Consider the following 17,637-nt stretch of genomic DNA (forward strand, 5'->3'; position numbering starts at 1 on the left):
TCAGGTATTGACTTGCCAAATGAACCTGGAAACTTTTTATTTACTTATGATGTTGCTGTATCCTGTCCTATTCATTTAATCTGGACCTTTTTCGAACTTTGCTGGAAAATCGCTGCTTTTAAGTTAAACAAACGATCGCCATTTTACAAACGAAAGTTTAAAAATGTCGACCAATCAGGCATTAACATGTGTTATATAGTACGATCAGTTCCGCTACTCTGGGATAAAAGAAAGTTATAATAGCCCACAATTGAACAATAAAAATAAAAAAACATTGGAAAAGATCGGTGCAAAAAAATGGCTGATACTCGATGTTTCTTTCATAAATTGTGAATTGCATAAGTTATATTTCATAAAGTGGGGCCTAAATATCAATAAAGATCAATACATGTTAATTAAAAACATAAAATAAATCATAGCTTAATCACTCCTTTATGAGAATCAGAACCTCCTCAAATAAACATTTAATTTATTTTTTATTTCACATTTTTTACGTTCTCCGCCTCAAACGTTATTTCTTCAAGGTAATCCGAGTGACGTCAGGTCGACGTGTAAGTACTTAATTTAACCAACAAAACATAACCTCTTTTCCGGGCACACATTTTATTCGCACCCCACGAAACGTTCGAAATGAATATAAATGTAAAACTTTACTTAAAAACCCTCGTAACTAAATGAACACGATGAAAGAAAAGACTGAAACTAATGAAAAGTCATTCGACCCCAAGGATATCATCCCGGAAGAAGCAGAAGAAGTGGAGCCCACTTTCCCTCCATGCAAACACCTGCACTCTCGATACTTAGACGACAAATACATTCTAGATATTTCAGCTACAAGGTAACTAAAATTTTTAAACGACGGCTTCATTTATTGCCCTCAAAATTTCAGCGGAACGCATCCATTTATTGCCGCCGCTCTTTCAGACATCTCTACTGATGTTTTTACTTTAACAGACAATGAGCTGGTGAAAATTTCTCAATTGAGGGAACATAAACAGCAAATTGTCAATTGCAAATTTAGCCTTTCAAATCAAAATTTGTTGTACACAACTTCAAATGATGGTACTGTAAAACTTTGGGATCTGAGAGATCCTAAAAGCGCAGCAGCTACATTTAAAGGTTGAGTCTCTATGTTAGTGAAGTTTATCCTCCTAAGTGTTCATAATTGAAGATACAACCTTAGATGAGAACAGCCAACCTAAATCTTTAAATTCTTTTGATGTGTCTCCATGTGATAGATTGCTGGCAGCTGGTACTGAATTAACTGCTGGGGATGCTTTTATTCTCTTTTGGGATGTGAGGAATGTAAAATTGTTAGGGGGCTATTGGCAGTCACATACTGATGATATAAGTCAGGTATTTTTGTGTGTGTGAAAGTATTATTAGGCAACTAATGGAAGCAATTTAAAGGTTCAATTTCATCCCACTGACAGTAATAAACTGATGTCTGGGTCTACTGATGGCTTAATTAATGTGTATGATTTATCTGAACAAAATGAGGATGATGCTTTGCAAGAATGTTTGAATACTGAGGCCTTTGTTGATAGTTTGCTTTGGTTTGAAGAAGAGAATAAATGGAGAATTAGCTGTATTACTACAGAAAATGTTCTTCAATTGTGGGATTTAGATGGAGCTAAGCCCTACAAGAGCATAACAAGGAAACAAATTGCTGAAAGAATTCAGGTAAATAAAAATGTTCCTAAAAGTTTGATTGTAACAGTTTCACAAGGATTTTTGCAGAAACCCTATACCAGTCAAGAAGATACTTATATTGTAAAATGTCACACTATTAGTGGGTTTTTGTTAGTTTTGTGCAGCTATTGGAAAAATGCTTCTGAAAGTGTGCCATTGAGAAGTCTGATAATTTCAAATGATAAAGTATTGCCAAGTTGGGCATTTATGGGGAATAAACAGAGAATAAGGGCGAGTCACGCAAACGAACACGTGAGTTTTTTTTATGTAATAAATAACGTGACGTGCTTAAGACTATTTGATTTCAGACAAATTTATTTATCACTGGCGGAGAAAAAGGACAATTGGATGTTTGGAAATTAGATTTGTCGCAAATAAATTTAACGCCTATTTAGCGAAAATAAATATTTTATGTTACATGAAATGATGAATAATTTAATAGATAGATAGCAATTAGTTAAGTGGAAGTTATGCCAGATAAGGCACTTGAGCTTATAAGACTCAATGTTGCTATTCTATACTTTTTAGGTGCACAAGTATTGCAAAATTTGTTGTTTTTATCAATGTAAAAAAAGAAAAGTTTAACTTTGAAATAAATAATGTATATACTTATATCTTTTAATTTGCCTTAAAATTCTTCCTTTATTATCCTTTTTAACAAAGATATGGAACGTGCAATGTAGTATTGACAGACCGCCGACGTTGACCTCATGTTTTTTAAAGAAATTGCGAGCGCATGCACAACTGAAAAAGCAGTTGGGTTTTTACAGTACTCTTTTCGTGTTTATTTTTAGGTTTAGTTAAGTCGCACTTTCATTGAGTTTAGTCCCAGGCGCCATGTTCAAATTTCCCTTGTTGAAAGACGTTACATTTCTGACACTTTTGACAATGACAAAAAAAATTCTATCAAAACATCGATAGATTTTCTTAAACTTTCCGATTTTCTTACTTTATAACCCAAACTTCTTACTCAATAAATCAATAGCAGCTTCCATTTCAAGAAAATGAAAACCTCCTTATTTCCAACAAAATTTCGTATAAAACTCTTTCAATTTTAGCTAAACATAGATCCTTTACAACATGGAAGTCTGTCGCCTCTGTTTGAACCTGTTGGAAGAAAAGACCTTTTCGAAGGTTTCAGAGCCTTATAAATGCATAATAAACAATGTCATTCCAGAGGCGGTAAGGAATTTTTTCAAATACAACTTCCAAAAAGTTATTTAAAACTTTACCTTCTTGCAGGAACTGGATGTTACTGCAAACCCTGTTATTTGTTATAATTGTTCTATTTTAATAGACGAACTCAATAAATTCAAGCTACTATGTTATGACTCCCAGCAGAAGTTGCTTTTAAAAGGGGTGGGAAAAGAGCAATTAAAATTAACTGTAAAAGAAATTCTTGGAAACTGTAAAAAAAACTCAACCAAAGAGCAAATTTGTCGCACCTGTTTAGGGCCCATTGACTGTGAATCCTTTACAGTATTAATCCCCTCCAATCCAGACGCCTATCTGGATAGTATGCTCATAATGTGCCTTCCAGAACTGGTATGATTTCAATTGCTTTAAATATCAATATTCCTTTAATGGTGGTTTTAGGACTTGTCAATATCTAGAGATCCAGTAATGTGCAAAAAATGTCTGGGTTATTTGCAAAAACTTCACCAATTAAAAAGAGCTTGTTTGGATATTGAAGAAGAATTGAGACGTCACAAATTGCAAAGAGGCAATGAGACTGTGGATTTATGTGCTGTAGTGGCAGAAAGGCTTGTTAAAAAGTCATTTGACATGAGTGGCATACATGTGAAGAGTGAAGTGGATGACGAAGCTTTGATGGAAGATGAGGAAGCCGCAATTGTGGTTAAGGAGGAGCAGATTAATGTTAAAATGGAAGAGTAAGTACCAAGTTTGAGTTAAAGGATGTCTGCAGGAGCTAACGTAGGCAGATATATATACATATATTTTTTTGGGAGCACAATATTAACCCTTATATTTAAGGGCATTTGTATAAGATTTCGTCATTATGTATTTTCTTTTACCTTCTATTACTTCCTACTGTGTTTGTGTAGCAGTTCAATGAAAAATCTTAACAGGTAAGTACATTTTTTTTTACATTAAAGAATTTTATTTAAACTTTATTCTGAACCTTCCCTGCCTTTTTAGGCAACTCCTTCAACACATCTGCAAATTCTGGATAAATTGGTTCTGCTTCATCTTCCCAAAAATTATGAATATGTGGTATCCGCTCGACTATCTCAGTACTCCAATGGTGCAGTTTACATCTGACATTAACCTTCTCAGTTTTATTAACCTGCAAACAAGCTCTTCTACGCATATTAGTGAATAGAGAAAAATGAATAAGTCTTACTGTAACTGTAACAAAAAATTCCTTATTTTCTAAATTCATGTCTGGGCCAGTGATAGGTTTTTCAGGCAAAGTAATTGCGTCCTCTGGTACAATATAACAGCACTTCCTAAAGGAGACTTTTATATGCCAAGGTTTAATTGTCCATGGATGTTCTTTGTTCATCACCACTGACAAGCAAACTCGAGACAGTATGTTTGTTACCTAATTCTCTCAAAATTAGTTTCAACTTGTATTTTTACAAATGAACTTACTATTAAAGCATTTGGCGAGCTATACTGAATCTTTTCCAAATTTTCACTAAAATGCTTGTACTTCTCTAGATTCTCGACGGTGGCATACACTGCTAGGCCAGGCAAAAGGAGATGGTTATAAGCATAATCAGGCTTAACAGACACTTTTTCTCCTATATTCCCCAGTCCATCAACAAAGCTAGTTAATATCACATCTATATGTGTAGGGGGTTCAGTGTTGGTGTCTTTTACCAGGTCATAAATATATAAATTGCTTTTTAGTTTTTTGGGATTGTGATTTTTCTTATGCAGTGGTACTACATGCCTTCTTTTGAGGATGAAAGTGGTCTACAGTTTAAACTTGAGGCTCAGAGGCAGAAATTTTACGGCGAATTAGGAATACTCACGCGTTTTTGTTCTTTTAAAAGGAACGGTTTGGTTAAAAGCGTGCAGTCATTTAGGGTTCTGGTTAGTGTGGAGATGCAGTTTTTCCACATATTTTTCAGTGATCAAGAAGTATTTAAGAGTAATTAAGAGATATATTTGCAGTGATAAAACTAATCCTTAATTAGTAAGGTTATGTCATGGCCCTGTCCGTCACTTAAATTTGCCAGGTTTATTATGCATAAGAACGATGTTTTCTGTATGTTACAATGCAAGAAGTTACAATAGTCCGTTGTAAATTCATCTCCGTATTGAAAAATTAATATTGAAACTATAACATTACAATCATAACTGTAAATAATAGACAATGTTTTTGTCTATTTCCTATAGTCTTTTGAAAAAACTATAATATGTGGAGGAAAAATGATTATGATTTATTTAATTAGGATAATGAGTAAATTTGAACTTTACCTCAATGTTTAGCTAAGAAAACTTATGACTTGGTAACGGGATTGGAAATTTGTATACTTAGCAGTAATTAGTAGGACACATTCTCAGTCCATTACTACTTTGTATCACAGTGTTATTTCCAGGCCACGACCGCAAGTCTCCAAATATTTTTAAAATCAAAGGATACGCCTTTCGTTTGTGAAATCTTCAATTTTTAGTAAAAGCGAATTAAATAAGGACAAGAAAAACCTTTCTAAGTACTTCCTATGCTAGGTGGTTCAGCCTCTTATGCAATTGATTATTATTTACTTAAAAAAACTGCTGTTTTTGGTTATTGCAAAACCTTTCAAAGTTCAGTTCAATTGTATGTATGAAACGAGTTGTGCTGGAGAATTTTTTGAGCTAACTTTTAGTTGAATTAAGAATTTCTCTTTCTTTGTTGCAGATTCTTACTCCAAGCGGGCATTGGCTTAATAAGAATAAACAACGGTAACACAATTCCTAGTCAGGTAGTTTTTTTAAAACGCAAAATAAACACAATTACATTTATTAGTTTTTAGGTCAACAATTCAGACCAAGAAACACACACACGCATATCCGGGCCTTGCGACTTAAAATGCGATGTTTGCGACAAATCCTTTTCCACCTTATGGAACATGCAGAGACATAAACTGAACCACACTGGTGAGAAACGGTTTGAGTGCCCCTATTGCCAAATGCGCTACTCCCAAAAACACATAATGGAGAAACACATTCGGAGCCGTCACACTGGGGAACGACCCTTCAAGTGCGATCAATGCCCCAAAACGTTCACCGCCAAATCCAACCTAAATAGCCACTACAAGACGCATCAAGGCATACGGCCCTACACCTGCGATATTTGCGGTCACACTTTCGGCCAAAAATCGAATTTAAAGAAGCACATAATCGGCCATTCAGAGTCGGTGCGTATCAAAGAATTCCAGTGTGAAGTTTGCCTAAAATGGTTCGCTACCAAGTACAACCTGCACTCGCACATGGAGATACATACTGGGGACAAACCGCACGAGTGTGATTTATGTGGAGAGACTTTCAGGCACACCATGAATCTAAAGGTGCACAAACTGGCACACGCTGGGAAAAATCCATACACTTGCGCCAGTTGTGGGATGCAGTTTTTGCACCATTCAGGGTTGAGCAATCATGAAAAGACCCACACGGGGGACAAGCCGTATGAGTGTCCGATATGTGGGAAGAGATTTGTTAAGAAGTCAATCGTGGCTAGTCATATGACCCTGCACACGGGACAGAAGGAGTTTGAGTGTTTTATGTGCAAGAAGAAGTACGCGGACAAGTCGAAGTTAAATTATCACTTGAAGAAGAAGTGTTTAAAGGGGATGGGGATGTCCGTAAGCGTGCGTTAATCGCGAGCAGAATAGAAGTAAATGCCGTCGTGTTCCTAGATTAGATAATTATTGATATAGAAGAATAAACCAATGATAGATTTAAGAGGATATACAGGGTGTTTGGTTCACCAATACACATCCGAAAGAGGGTGGTAGATAAGACGATTTTTAACGTATTTGACTATATACACGGTAAACGGAATCGAAGAAAACCGACAAGCTGGTATGAATTCGTAATGGGTAAAGTAGCGTTGAAATATAATGTTATTAAGCTGAACATATCTTATATAAGACTTGTTCTTTTTCGATCTACAAGGCGTTAAAAAAACGATTTTTAATTTATCGATATATCTTACATTTCGCAAGTTTTTGAGATAAAATGTTGCACAAAGAGGTTTTTGGGTACAACAAATTTACCTAAATTGTCTATTTTTAACTAATGTATAGGTGGCGCCACCTACGTTGTACACGTATTTGGAAAAACTAACATAATTTTTTAGGGAAACCTCGTAGTTCAATGTTTTTGTATAAATTTGGAAAAAACTAGATCTTTTTATAAAGAAAAAGTATACTTAAGGAAAGTGCGTGTCTCTAACCGTTCTCGAAATATTTACAAATATTCTTTTCGGCGCATATGTCGCGAGCGCACTGGCAAGCAAGTCGTTAAAGCGGCGCAGTTCTTAAATGCTTTGGAAGAAATGTATTTTTATGATATGTGAAATAATCGTCATAGAAGTATTATTTGTGAATTTGTTTTTTCATTTTTTATATATTTTTTTATTTATTTAATTTAAATTAAAGTGAGACTTACCTAACTTAACTTCATTGCTTAAATAATAAATATAAGAATGCAATCGCATTACAATAAATTTCCGATAGGTTGGTCACCCGCATCAATACCTTTTCTCTCAACTCAAAATTTTGTCTCACCCTGAAGAGAGTTTCGTTTTTATTTCAAGTTTCGTATGTTCCTTTCTGAATGTTACCCCACAGCTCTTCTCTGCTGTTAGCGATATTCTTGTGTATTAAGGATAGAGATAGACATTCCCAAGAAAAAAGTCTAGCGGGTTCGAGTCGAGACTTAGCGCTGGTTCACTACCCCGACCAACTCATCTGTAGGGAAAAATTGATGTTTAAAAATTTTCTTATTTGGACAGAATAACGGACAGGGGCCTCATAGTGTGTAAGCCAAGTTCTCCTTCTCAGATTTAAAGGAACATCTAAAAGACTAAATCGTTTCTTAAAAAAAAAATCGAGTGATGTTGTCCATTTAACTTTCGACGAGGTTCAACTGATCCCATAATTGTGTCTCCCACTATCCCACGCTGCACATTAATGGAAAACTCATGTAGACAATCATGTTCTCGCTTCACGTGGGGCTGCGCTACATCACAAAAATGGTTCTGTCGTCAATTGAATAGCCCCATTGTGTAAACGTTGCCTCGTCCGTGAAAAATATTTTATTCAAGGAATTCGGATTCCGATTTGGCATTTCGCACACGAAGTGGCAAACGTCAGTTTCAACTTGATTATCCCCCGGCAATAAGTTTTGCGCAAGCGTGAAGTGATGCGGGTGCAACTTTTCATTGCGTGTTATTCTGAATACGGAAGATTTCCTGATTCCTGTTGCCGTAGACAGGCGCTTGCTGCTGGTCTCTGGATCTTCCATCACGAGAATTAACGCTTGTTCCTGGTCCACAGTTAATGTTTTTCCCTTTCGTTATTCGGTTTAGAATCAAAAGAGCCAGTTTCTCCCAACCAATCGTAGATTTGTTTTTTTTTTAAGTTTGAGATTCAGGTTATCTATTGTTCAGGCAGAGGTCTAAATACCTTTGACCAGCGGGTCGACTTTTAAAACTCGTTTGATTTTACGCATGTTGGGGCATCGTTGTGTTCCGGCTATTCACAGTTGACGAAAACAGTATTTGTACAGACGACAAATTGCCTTTAACATGAAATTAAAACATAATTCTAATAAATTAAGTGTCGTTACAGCTTGGACGAAATGAAACGCCGGATCTCCACTTCACGTCTTTATTTTGCTTCGCGTGCAAATAGAATGATTTACCGAAGGTGCCAGGTCGTAGGGATGACACATCGCCAGCCGAGTTACGGACTCTTAATGGACAAGTAGCTCTTTAAAAAGAAAATAATCAAAAATTTCTAATAAACCACTTTAATGCAGAACGACGTCAGTTTAGGAATCATCATCGAAATCTATTTTACCTATTTATATTCCTATAAAATGCACCATAAGCATAAGCAATTTCTAATGCGCAATTGGGTCCTGTAAATAACCAGAAACAGTTTCTTTAGTTTAACTATTCTCCTATTTCTTAATATATATGCTAAATTTATCATGTAACTGCCGCATAGTTGGTCGCGTCATCATCACAACTGGGCTGAATCATCCATTGAATAATACACAGCAAAATAAACGACTACCAGCAATAATTAATTAGTAACAGTGTATTACTTCGGAAGTTACTTAATATTACATACATTTCATTAAGAACAAAGTAAAAAAACTGTGTGCAGTCATGGTACTTTCTATGATTTGGAAATTTCTAACTCCACCCCATGCAATACCTTCCTAAACCATAACATATATTCCGACGCGCATGCTCAACTGTACTGAGGCTTTATGCATCTGGCGCCGTATTCTTTTTTACTCTAAATCGTCAGGATGTTAACTGGCATAAAAACTTCGAGTTTACTTTCATCAGAAAATATTAATTTTTTTAAAATTCCACAGACACATCTTCACCGGGTGTCCCACGAATATGGGCCTCTATCTGTATCTTGGAAACTGTGACTAGGAAAAAATTGAAATTCGTATATGGCACTAAAGTGGAGGTGAGCCGTTGATTAAAAATATTTCCATGAAAATGCCACTGCCGGTTATATGGAAAAGAATGTCAACACACGCGTTTTAAACGGAACACCCTGTATGTTATATCAAATTCCGATCGTGCGGAACACTATGAAGATTTTTCACGTAAAATGTGTTACGCATAAGTTCTACGGTTTTAAAGACATTTAGAGCTTTCCAAAAAGAATTAAAGTTGCAGCCACAAGTGTATTTTCTAAATATTCCCAAATGGCTAGGTCTTTTACAATGAAATTTTGCACTGTTGTACAAAATGCGTCATTGCCCTCGGATCAGTGAGTTAAATCGTGATTTTCCGTATAAGATGTTCAAATGTAGTATTCGAGATACGGATGGAGAGCCATATTCGTGGAACACCCTGTATAAGTTTTTGCAAACTCTAGTCGCTTGGCTCGGCGGTTTTCGGCTGTTAAACGGCTTTCTTCTAGGTTGCCCCCACGAAGACCTGCTTCATTGAGAACACTTCTTATTGTTTGCGGTTTAACAACTCTTCCGGTCTCTTTGCACTTTTTAATTATATATGTAACTGCGGAAAAGTTTCATTCTAATTTTAACACAATTCCTCTATAGATTTTGCCCTGATTGCCCAAAATATCAATTTCAAGTTTCGTTTTACGAATGATTTCACTTTTCTTCGGAGACATCGCTGCTGTAGGGAGTTTGCCGCGGTACTAAAACCAAAGAAGCAACAAGAACATACAAAAACCTTAACAATACTCTACAAGGTGCTCTTTGCTGCTTTCAGACACTATTTTTACCAATTATCACGAAGAAGGAAATAGTGTAAATATTATTTTTGCACTAAAAAATAATTTGTTGAATTTGAAAACTACGATAATGTTGTTTTTTTTTAATTTATTTTGGATGAAAAATAACTCAAAAGTGAAACTTGCAGCACGATATGTCATGTTAACAACTGTCAAATCATGACTTGTCTATCAAAAACTATTGCTACTAGAACGTCATCGCGCATGCATCACGAAATATGATTAAAAATACATACCTAGAGAACTGTTGCAGACACGCACTTTTCTTAAGTAGGTAGGTAAAAAGGTATATTACTACTCTTTCTTTTCGAATTTATATAAAAAATTAAGCTACGAAATTTAGTTAAAAATTTATGTAAGTTTTCCCAAATACACGTACGACGTAGGTGGCGCCACCCATACGTTAGTTGGAAATACGTATTTTAGATGATTTGATGTACCCAAAAATCCCCTTGTGCAAAATTTCATCTGAAAATCTGCAAAATTTAAGATTTATCAAAAAGTGCCGAAAAATGGATTTTGCCAAGAGCGCTTTGGAAAACTTGATTTTAACGAAATGAATTATCGCACATAAATGTTTTCTGAAATCTATTCACTTAAAAATGAATTTAAAAAATATAAAAATAAATAAAAATTCACAACAAATGTTCGAAAATGCCTCATCCTTGTTCAACGCGCAAGTTAATGCGGCGATCAATATCGTCAATAGCACGACTGATGTCGCGCCGTCTTAACGTCGCAACTGCATTTGTACTTGTTGCCCGCAAGTCTTCTAAATTTTGTCCGGGTTCCGAGTAAATTTTATTTTTTGAAGTTCTCGCCAAGTAAAAATCGAGAGGCCATAGGTCAGGCGACCTCGCGGGCCATTCTACTACCCCTCGGTTCCCAATCCAGTGACCAGGAAATTCCTCATTAAGGAACTCCTTTACCCTCCTTAGATTGTGGGGAGATGCTCCATATTTTTGAAACTAGATGTGGCAAAGTTATCCGAGTTGAAAATTTTCTAGCTAATTCGTCACGTAATTTCGTAGAAAATTCAAATAGGCAGCTACACTTAAATTACTTTCGTAAACAAAGGGGATTATTGTATCACGCGTCGAAACTCCTGCCCGTCTACTCGAACCAAAGGGCACTTGGTCTCTAATTGCCCTCTTTTGATGTGGGTGCTGTACGGCACAGATACGTTCATTGCTTCTATTAAACATTCCACATTTGGTGAACTTGCTTTTGCCTTTGCAAACTGTGAAATTCGGGTCATTGACATTTCAATTAATTAATTTGTCGTCTAAACCAATTAGACCAAGCTAATCGCCGTTCAAAATCTCCAAGTAATAATCTATGAGACACTTGCTATTTTATAAGGTTTGTAGTTATTTCTATTTAATATTTTCTAAACTTTAGTCTGGGGTAAATGCGGTGGAAATGCTATTTCGTTTGTGGGTTTCCTCGGATGGGAATGAACCTTTTGGGACCCTAAAATAAGCCCTAGTCAAATTCGTTAACCGACTGACTCGGAGAACCCGACCCCCCAGCTTGCGTGTCGGCCAGTGGCGGATACCGTTCGCTTTGGCGTCTAAAATATTAGTGAAATTTCCGTGGAAACAAATCGTGCCGTTTACATAACAGTGGCGTAGCGGAATCGTATTTGAGGAATTCACATGGATGATCTGCACCAACGAATTTTGTTCAGCTCAATTTGTTAAGAAACAATGGCTTACGGAAGTCGATAAACGTCCTCATAGATGCGATTCAAGAAAGGGAAATATTGAACAATTGTAATCGTGCAAATAAGACTATCGGCACCGATGAATTTTGGGGTACATAATTGCCTTGGTATTTAGGAATCGGCCCGAATGCGAATCGGATTTGTTGAGGCACGAAATTACCGTAAAGATAAAAGAAGTTATTAAAAACTATAATTTCCCAAGTAAATCTCCTGCGCTGAAAATTGAAATCCTGAAATTTGCTGCTTGGTTAGTAAGGTAGCAGTAGCATAGGGGAGTCGCGTTTGAAGCTGGGAACATCTCATTTAACCAGAAATTGTTTCGATGAGGCCGATAAAAATTTACATGAAAAGTTGTTATCATGAGAAATGATCGAGGGGACATCGATAGAAAAATTCAGTAATGCTCAGCACTCAATAAGAACTTACCTTCTTGCCTGAACCACAACTGAAACCTACACGTGGACTTTTACTTCCGCTTGTTATTCGCAGCCAAATACCGATAATTGAATTCACAATAAATACTAATTTATTTATCCCTGGCGTTAATTGTACTTGGAAAACTCCACTGGGGTCACATGAGACATCTTCAGTATTTACTTAAAGTGCGCTAAATAAACGCACCTCTTTAATAAACCAAACACAAACATGAAGCTCCTCAAGCATTACTGTTCAATACTTATTATTGCCATTATAGTCCCTATTGAATCCAATAGCAGCAACGTCACCAAATTTAATCGGAAGAACGTTTTCCTGTTGCGCGAAAAACGATTTGTGAAGTGGCCGAAAAACAGCAATTTTGTGGTGAGTTTGGGGTACTTATGAAGAAATTACATATTTTACTTTTACTTTAAACCTTCAGATAAGCTTTTCTGTAATTAAACCCTTGCTGCGCATTCAACCTGTGAGTTTATTCAGTACCGTGTATGAATTCGACGTCCCTTTCGCCAACGCGGAAGATATTTTCTCCTATAAGAAAACAACTAAGAGACACGTGGAGGAGAGGAAACATTTGTTCCAGCAGTTGGAGGATTTTGCGACAATTTCGTAATTGAGGTGTACTACACACAGGGTGGTCACTGAGCGTGTGATATGATTTCAGAATGGGGCTGAATGGGGGTGCCTGCATCGACAAACTTTTGTGTGAATCTCAGAGTTTTATTGAAACCTCGGGAAAGTCGATGCTGAGGGACCTTGTCCGGGTCCTTTTTGGGTGAGTCAACGCAGGTTTTCGGGTGTAATGAAATTGTTGTCTAATTCTTTGCAGGTCCAACCTGCAAGATATTGAACTTTCGGGCTATAAGTGCAACCCGGAAAGCTTTCAGCTTTGCCCCCTATCTTGGTTGGATGTATTTATCAATTCTCGTACTAAACCGACAAGTTAAGTGAAATGGCTGATTTTATACCTCAATGCCGAAAACACTGAATTCCCAAATAAATGTTGTTGCACCATTTTGGCCGATATTCATTTCTCCGTTTCGTCTGTACCTATAACAAACCGCATAACCCCGGTCTAACGCGGCGTATTGTAAACCTTTGCAGCGCTAATTAAACTAGAAACCATTGAATGTCTTGTAAAAAACAGTTTTAACAGTACTTCTTCCATGTTTTCGCAATGAGGTTCACGCACTTGGCCCTATTTTCGGCTCTCATCGCTCTCAGCGATCAATCTGTTAATGTGACAAGTTTTCAGAGAAAAAACGTCTTTCTTACGCGTAGAAAGCGCTATGTGCAATGGCCCAAAGGCAGCAACTTCGTGGTATGTATCCTAACATTATTCATCTAGCCCCACTCGATTATGCAAATTTATTCTGCACCACTCAATCATCAAGATTTATTCTGCAGATAAATTTCACCTGCACTAAACCATTGATGCGCTACCAGCCCTTAACGTGGAACACGGTCTATGAAATGGACATTCCTTTCGCTGTGGCCACCGACATAAACTTCTATGAATCAAGTAAAAAAGTCAGGAGGCACGTGGTGGAAAGGAGAAACTTGTACGAGCACTTGGAGGAATTCACGACCTTGTAAACGAGGATTCGTTATTGTAAACAAACTGAAGGATTTTCAAATTATGGGTTTTAGGTTAGGGTTCGACGGCAGAGCATGCGTAAACAGGCTCATGTGCGAGACTGAGCAGTTTGTACGAGGGAGGCGGCATTCAATGATCAAGGATCTGGTTCAGGTTCTATTCGGGTAGGTAGTAGTGGTTACCGTGTCCGGACGCCTCTAAATGATCATTTTCAGAGCCTTTGTAGGTGAAGAGGAGCTGAGGCCATACGGCAGCAAATGCGAGAAGGAAAGTTTTAGTTTGTGTCCAGTTTCTTTGCTAAATATTTTTATTCAATCGTACCCCGAAGGGAGTGATTTCATTACCGAAACTCCCCTTGGAGAACTCTCCCAAAATATCTCACAATAGGAGATAGGATCAATGTAGAATTTTGACTCGTTTTAGTAACACTGATGAACACAAGCCTTGTGACGTGACAGCTTTTGGGAGTTTCTAATGAATTTTAATGTTCTGAAGCCAAACTTGAAAACCTAATTTTTCTATCATTCATGGATAATCCCTAATATACATAATTATGATTTAAGACACGTAAAATTGCTTATATTGCACCTTGCCGCGACATAAAGGGTGATCCATGTGTCTTGTTAAGACAAGTCTATTCCTGTTCATTACATTTATCCAGTATAAACCGGCCTCCGAATCGTCTATGTTTTCGACATGCTGTACACTAAAACGTTTTGGGTTTTACGTAGATTTATGTTTTTTTATTACATTAGTTTTTTCTAACTGTGGCTGCAACTAATTTTAAATGTAGAGCCTAGTTTGCGCGCCAATACAACCAAGAGTTTTTGTTATGGGTGTAGAGAAGTCACTTTTAAATCGCAAAAACGCAATTTAACTACCACAGCGCTAAAAACTGACGACCTTTATTGTGGGAGTTAAAATTGCAGATTAGTATAAAGCATGGGCCCCTCGTACGAGGAAGCGTCAAATGGAAACCTTACAAACGATACTAAACTTAATTTTTTGAAATAACGTCATGAACGAATAAGTAATTTTTAAATGTTGGAAATTATGAGTATATTGAGATTAACAAAACATGAGTGCACTTACCGACTTTACTTGTAAACGGCAAAGGTGCTACTGCAGTACGAGCACCGTGAAAGATTACAAGAAATATTTCCCTTTTTATATAAACGTGAATCAACATGGTGCGTGCACAATACGGGTCAACCATGCCGAAATTATTATTTATCTATTACTGTTTAGATTCTAGTTTTCTACATAGATTTGTAATTTAACGAATCCAACAAATGTAGTCCCCATTACGTTCAATACACATCCTCCATAGTTTTGGAAGTGCTCGAATATCCGAAGAGAAAAACCTTTTGGTGGTGCGCACAACCACTCATGCACCACCCGAATCACTTCGTCATTAGTTTGGAATTTTATCGCACCCAAAGCCTCCTTAAGGCGACCAAATACACGATAATCGCTGGAGACGAGGTCATGCGAATATGGAGGATGTGGTGTAGACATCGAAACTTTAAATTTTGAACGATTGCTGCCGTTGTACCGGCAGTATGTGGTCGAGCATTATCGCGTTGCAAAAGGACGTTATTGCTCAGATATTCTCGCCTTTTGGTTTTGATAGCAGGCCTGAGACGGTTCTTCAGAAGTTTTGTGTATATAGTACTAGTAACTGTATCACCATAAGACATGTAGTCTTCTAAAATTAGCATCTCAAAACAGTGTCAACATAATTTATCCTGTCCAGAGCGGCACGAGAAATTTTTTCGACTTTGGTGAAGAAGCGTGATGCCATTTTATTTGCTCGTTTGGTGTCAGGTTAATGATAAAGCGCTCAGGATTCATCCTCAATGACGATTCTTATCAGAAAGACCTCTCTTTCTGTTTCATACTGACTCAAGGGTTATGGAACTGGAGAATGTCATGTATGGAACCATGGCTCATATTTAAAATTGCCACGATTGCGTTAAGAATAACACGACGATTTTCTTTCACTAACACTTTAACTGTTGAAATGCAGTTCAGCACGACAACACGATTTGCTTCACCAGGTCGGAGAGAATCAGCTACAGAAGTCAACCCGCTTTTAAATTTGTTGCTCCATTCATACACTTGTTGGAGCGATAGACGTGAATGTCCATACTGTAACTTTATTGTAAGGTAAACATCGCTAGGTTTCACCCTTTCACTTTGCAAAAAACGAATAACAGAATTCTGTTACAAAATATTGCTGTAAAACATTGAAAATTACATTCTGATCTAAATATAAAGTTAATAGTAAGATATATCTGTCATATTTTGGCGAAAAACAAAGTATTATAGCAAAAAACTGTGCATGATATGGACACCTAACGCAATTTTCGGCTATTTGGGAGAGTTGTTCATAATAAACTCCTTATTTTACACATATTCCAAAAAAGAAGATAATATTTTTACCAGTGTAATTATAGGACAGCCTCAAACCAAACCTTCTAGAATTGAAACCAACAGTGCACATTCTCCAAATCAATTCTAAAAATAAATCTACTAATAAAATAATGTCTTTGGTCACAGGAAAACACCAACACTCAATCAATTATTATTTTTAAATAAACTCTTGATTTCATTCCCTTCCTCAGCAGGGACCTGATCTTTGGTCTTTTTCACTGAAGTGAAATTATATTTTTGGTATTAGCCCTGTATACTGATTAGCATTATGTGTCTTTAAAGTTATCAAATAAAATGTTTTAAAGCTGCATTTGTTGCACTGATGGATCTCATAAGCTCCATGCACTACTGCAAATGCCTCTAAATGGCTGCCCTGTTTCTAAGATTTATTTCATATTTAGCTAAGACTTAAATTGAATGTGAGGCTTGCCTGTTTTTGTATTGACAAATTGAGCATTGATTGCCATGCATTTTAATCTCATGCCTTTGCAATGAGAACTTGTAACTAGTTTTGAAGTCACATTCTAGATGGGCACAGGTCATATCCTGCATATTTTCATGAATCATTTTTCCAAGTTAATTGTGTAATGGGAGCTGAATGAGCAAAAAGGGCAATGGAATTTTTTTGCAATAAATATTTATTTTTACTATTAAGCTGAAACATAAACATATAGTACCTTTTTCTATATGAGAGTTCTCAATATGTCTTTTCATTTGATCTTTATATATGGTTTGATAATTGCACAGCTAACAGAAATGCATTAGTTGAGATTCTTCAATAAATGTGGTGTGTGTCCAGCATGTGTATATTTTTTATTAGCCATGGTAAATGCACACTGACTGCAGGAATAATGAATCTCCTGTTTGTGGTTTTTCAAGACTTCTTTCATGATTTTATCTAAATTGGTGGACTTTCTTGAAGCCACTTCCTGCACTTCTGCTTCTGAGTAATCAAGCCTAAAATAACAGCAGATGAGAGATGCTCTTCAGAGGGTAATAGATCTGATATTTGGAAGCACAATATTAATATATTTCTACCAAACTGAATGGGGGCTAATAAAAAAAGCGCCAGTGCTCAGAAAGAGGGATTTTATTCAAATTGTGATACACCGCTAATGGTTTACGATTTTATTTTTGATTTCGATTTAAAATTTACCGTTCTATGGGGATTTCATTTTTCAATAATGGTTGTTATGATGGAAATATTTGGAAAAGTCTCGGAGCCCTAAAAGGTATAACAGCAATGGCTGGATGTGACATAAACCTAAAAGCGAAATATC

The 17,637-nt window shown here is 36.6% G+C and overlaps 5 protein-coding genes across 6 annotated transcripts; 4 read left to right on the plus strand and 1 right to left on the minus strand.

Annotated features, from left to right (window-relative positions):
• Positions 1 to 554: 554 nt before the first annotated feature.
• Positions 555 to 2,300, plus strand: LOC136338695 (WD repeat-containing protein 89). Of its 2 annotated transcripts, none has more exons than XM_066281344.1 (6): positions 555 to 838; positions 890 to 1,119; positions 1,184 to 1,356; positions 1,411 to 1,683; positions 1,741 to 1,944; positions 2,001 to 2,300. In XM_066281344.1, exons 1-6 carry the CDS (start codon positions 675 to 677, stop codon positions 2,085 to 2,087), a joined length of 1,131 nt encoding a protein of 376 aa, XP_066137441.1. In that variant the 5' UTR covers positions 555 to 674; the 3' UTR covers positions 2,088 to 2,300. The 2 variants fall into 2 exon arrangements, with proteins under 2 accessions (XP_066137441.1, XP_066137434.1); XM_066281337.1 differs by having other exon boundaries at positions 557 to 838; positions 1,172 to 1,356.
• Positions 2,301 to 2,391: 91 nt separating this feature from the next.
• Positions 2,392 to 7,326, plus strand: LOC136351018 (uncharacterized). Its single transcript, XM_066303249.1, has 5 exons — positions 2,392 to 2,874; positions 2,935 to 3,237; positions 3,289 to 3,584; positions 5,567 to 5,630; positions 5,682 to 7,326. The coding sequence occupies exons 1-5, from the start codon at positions 2,773 to 2,775 to the stop codon at positions 6,522 to 6,524; spliced, it is 1,608 nt and encodes a 535-aa protein (XP_066159346.1). The 5' UTR covers positions 2,392 to 2,772; the 3' UTR covers positions 6,525 to 7,326.
• mRpL9 (mitochondrial ribosomal protein L9) lies at positions 3,624 to 4,880 on the minus strand. Its single transcript, XM_066281386.1, has 4 exons — positions 4,695 to 4,880; positions 4,309 to 4,635; positions 4,058 to 4,258; positions 3,624 to 4,000 (listed from the first exon to the last, which is right to left on the minus strand). Exons 1-4 carry the CDS (start codon positions 4,782 to 4,784, stop codon positions 3,818 to 3,820), a joined length of 801 nt encoding a protein of 266 aa, XP_066137483.1. The 5' UTR covers positions 4,785 to 4,880; the 3' UTR covers positions 3,624 to 3,817.
• A 3,483-nt stretch (positions 7,327 to 10,809) lies between the features above and the next one.
• On the plus strand, positions 10,810 to 13,419 carry LOC136339219 (uncharacterized). Its single transcript, XM_066282288.1, has 4 exons — positions 10,810 to 12,690; positions 12,749 to 12,933; positions 12,989 to 13,099; positions 13,154 to 13,419. Exons 1-4 carry the CDS (start codon positions 12,535 to 12,537, stop codon positions 13,269 to 13,271), a joined length of 570 nt encoding a protein of 189 aa, XP_066138385.1. The 5' UTR covers positions 10,810 to 12,534; the 3' UTR covers positions 13,272 to 13,419.
• Positions 13,420 to 13,456: 37 nt separating this feature from the next.
• Positions 13,457 to 14,586, plus strand: LOC136339214 (uncharacterized). Its single transcript, XM_066282275.1, has 4 exons — positions 13,457 to 13,645; positions 13,732 to 13,916; positions 13,975 to 14,085; positions 14,137 to 14,586. Exons 1-4 carry the CDS (start codon positions 13,502 to 13,504, stop codon positions 14,306 to 14,308), a joined length of 612 nt encoding a protein of 203 aa, XP_066138372.1. The 5' UTR covers positions 13,457 to 13,501; the 3' UTR covers positions 14,309 to 14,586.
• Positions 14,587 to 17,637: the final 3,051 nt, after the last annotated feature.

This window comes from Euwallacea fornicatus, chromosome 1 (assembly GCF_040115645.1).
Source record: "Euwallacea fornicatus isolate EFF26 chromosome 1, ASM4011564v1, whole genome shotgun sequence".
Taxonomy (NCBI): Eukaryota; Metazoa; Arthropoda; class Insecta; order Coleoptera; family Curculionidae; genus Euwallacea; species Euwallacea fornicatus.

Bases quoted from the DNA above. Each gene is read 5' to 3' on its own strand.
- LOC136338695 (XM_066281337.1), top strand. From the start codon at position 675: ATGAACACGATGAAAGAAAAGACTGAAACTAATGAAAAGTCATTCGAC. The intron at 1,120-1,171 runs GTTGAGTCTCTA...TCATAATTGAAG, and splicing joins CGCAGCAGCTACATTTAAAG to ATACAACCTTAGATGAGAAC. The intron at 1,945-2,000 runs GTGAGTTTTTTT...ATTTGATTTCAG, and splicing joins CGAGTCACGCAAACGAACAC to ACAAATTTATTTATCACTGG.
- LOC136351018 (XM_066303249.1), top strand. From the start codon at position 2,773: ATGGAAGTCTGTCGCCTCTGTTTGAACCTGTTGGAAGAAAAGACCTTT. The intron at 3,585-5,566 runs GTAAGTACCAAG...TCTTTGTTGCAG, and splicing joins ATTAATGTTAAAATGGAAGA to ATTCTTACTCCAAGCGGGCA. The intron at 5,631-5,681 runs GTAGTTTTTTTA...ATTAGTTTTTAG, and splicing joins GTAACACAATTCCTAGTCAG to GTCAACAATTCAGACCAAGA.
- mRpL9 (XM_066281386.1), bottom strand. From the start codon at position 4,784: ATGTGGAAAAACTGCATCTCCACACTAACCAGAACCCTAAATGACTGC. The intron at 4,259-4,308 runs GTAAGTTCATTT...TGAGAGAATTAG, and splicing joins GCTCGCCAAATGCTTTAATA to GTAACAAACATACTGTCTCG. The intron at 4,001-4,057 runs GTAAGACTTATT...GCTTGTTTGCAG, and splicing joins AATTTTTTGTTACAGTTACA to GTTAATAAAACTGAGAAGGT.
- LOC136339219 (XM_066282288.1), top strand. From the start codon at position 12,535: ATGAAGCTCCTCAAGCATTACTGTTCAATACTTATTATTGCCATTATA. The intron at 12,691-12,748 runs GTGAGTTTGGGG...TTAAACCTTCAG, and splicing joins CGAAAAACAGCAATTTTGTG to ATAAGCTTTTCTGTAATTAA. The intron at 13,100-13,153 runs GTGAGTCAACGC...AATTCTTTGCAG, and splicing joins CTTGTCCGGGTCCTTTTTGG to GTCCAACCTGCAAGATATTG.
- LOC136339214 (XM_066282275.1), top strand. From the start codon at position 13,502: ATGAGGTTCACGCACTTGGCCCTATTTTCGGCTCTCATCGCTCTCAGC. The intron at 13,646-13,731 runs GTATGTATCCTA...TTTATTCTGCAG, and splicing joins CCAAAGGCAGCAACTTCGTG to ATAAATTTCACCTGCACTAA. The intron at 14,086-14,136 runs GTAGGTAGTAGT...GATCATTTTCAG, and splicing joins CTGGTTCAGGTTCTATTCGG to AGCCTTTGTAGGTGAAGAGG.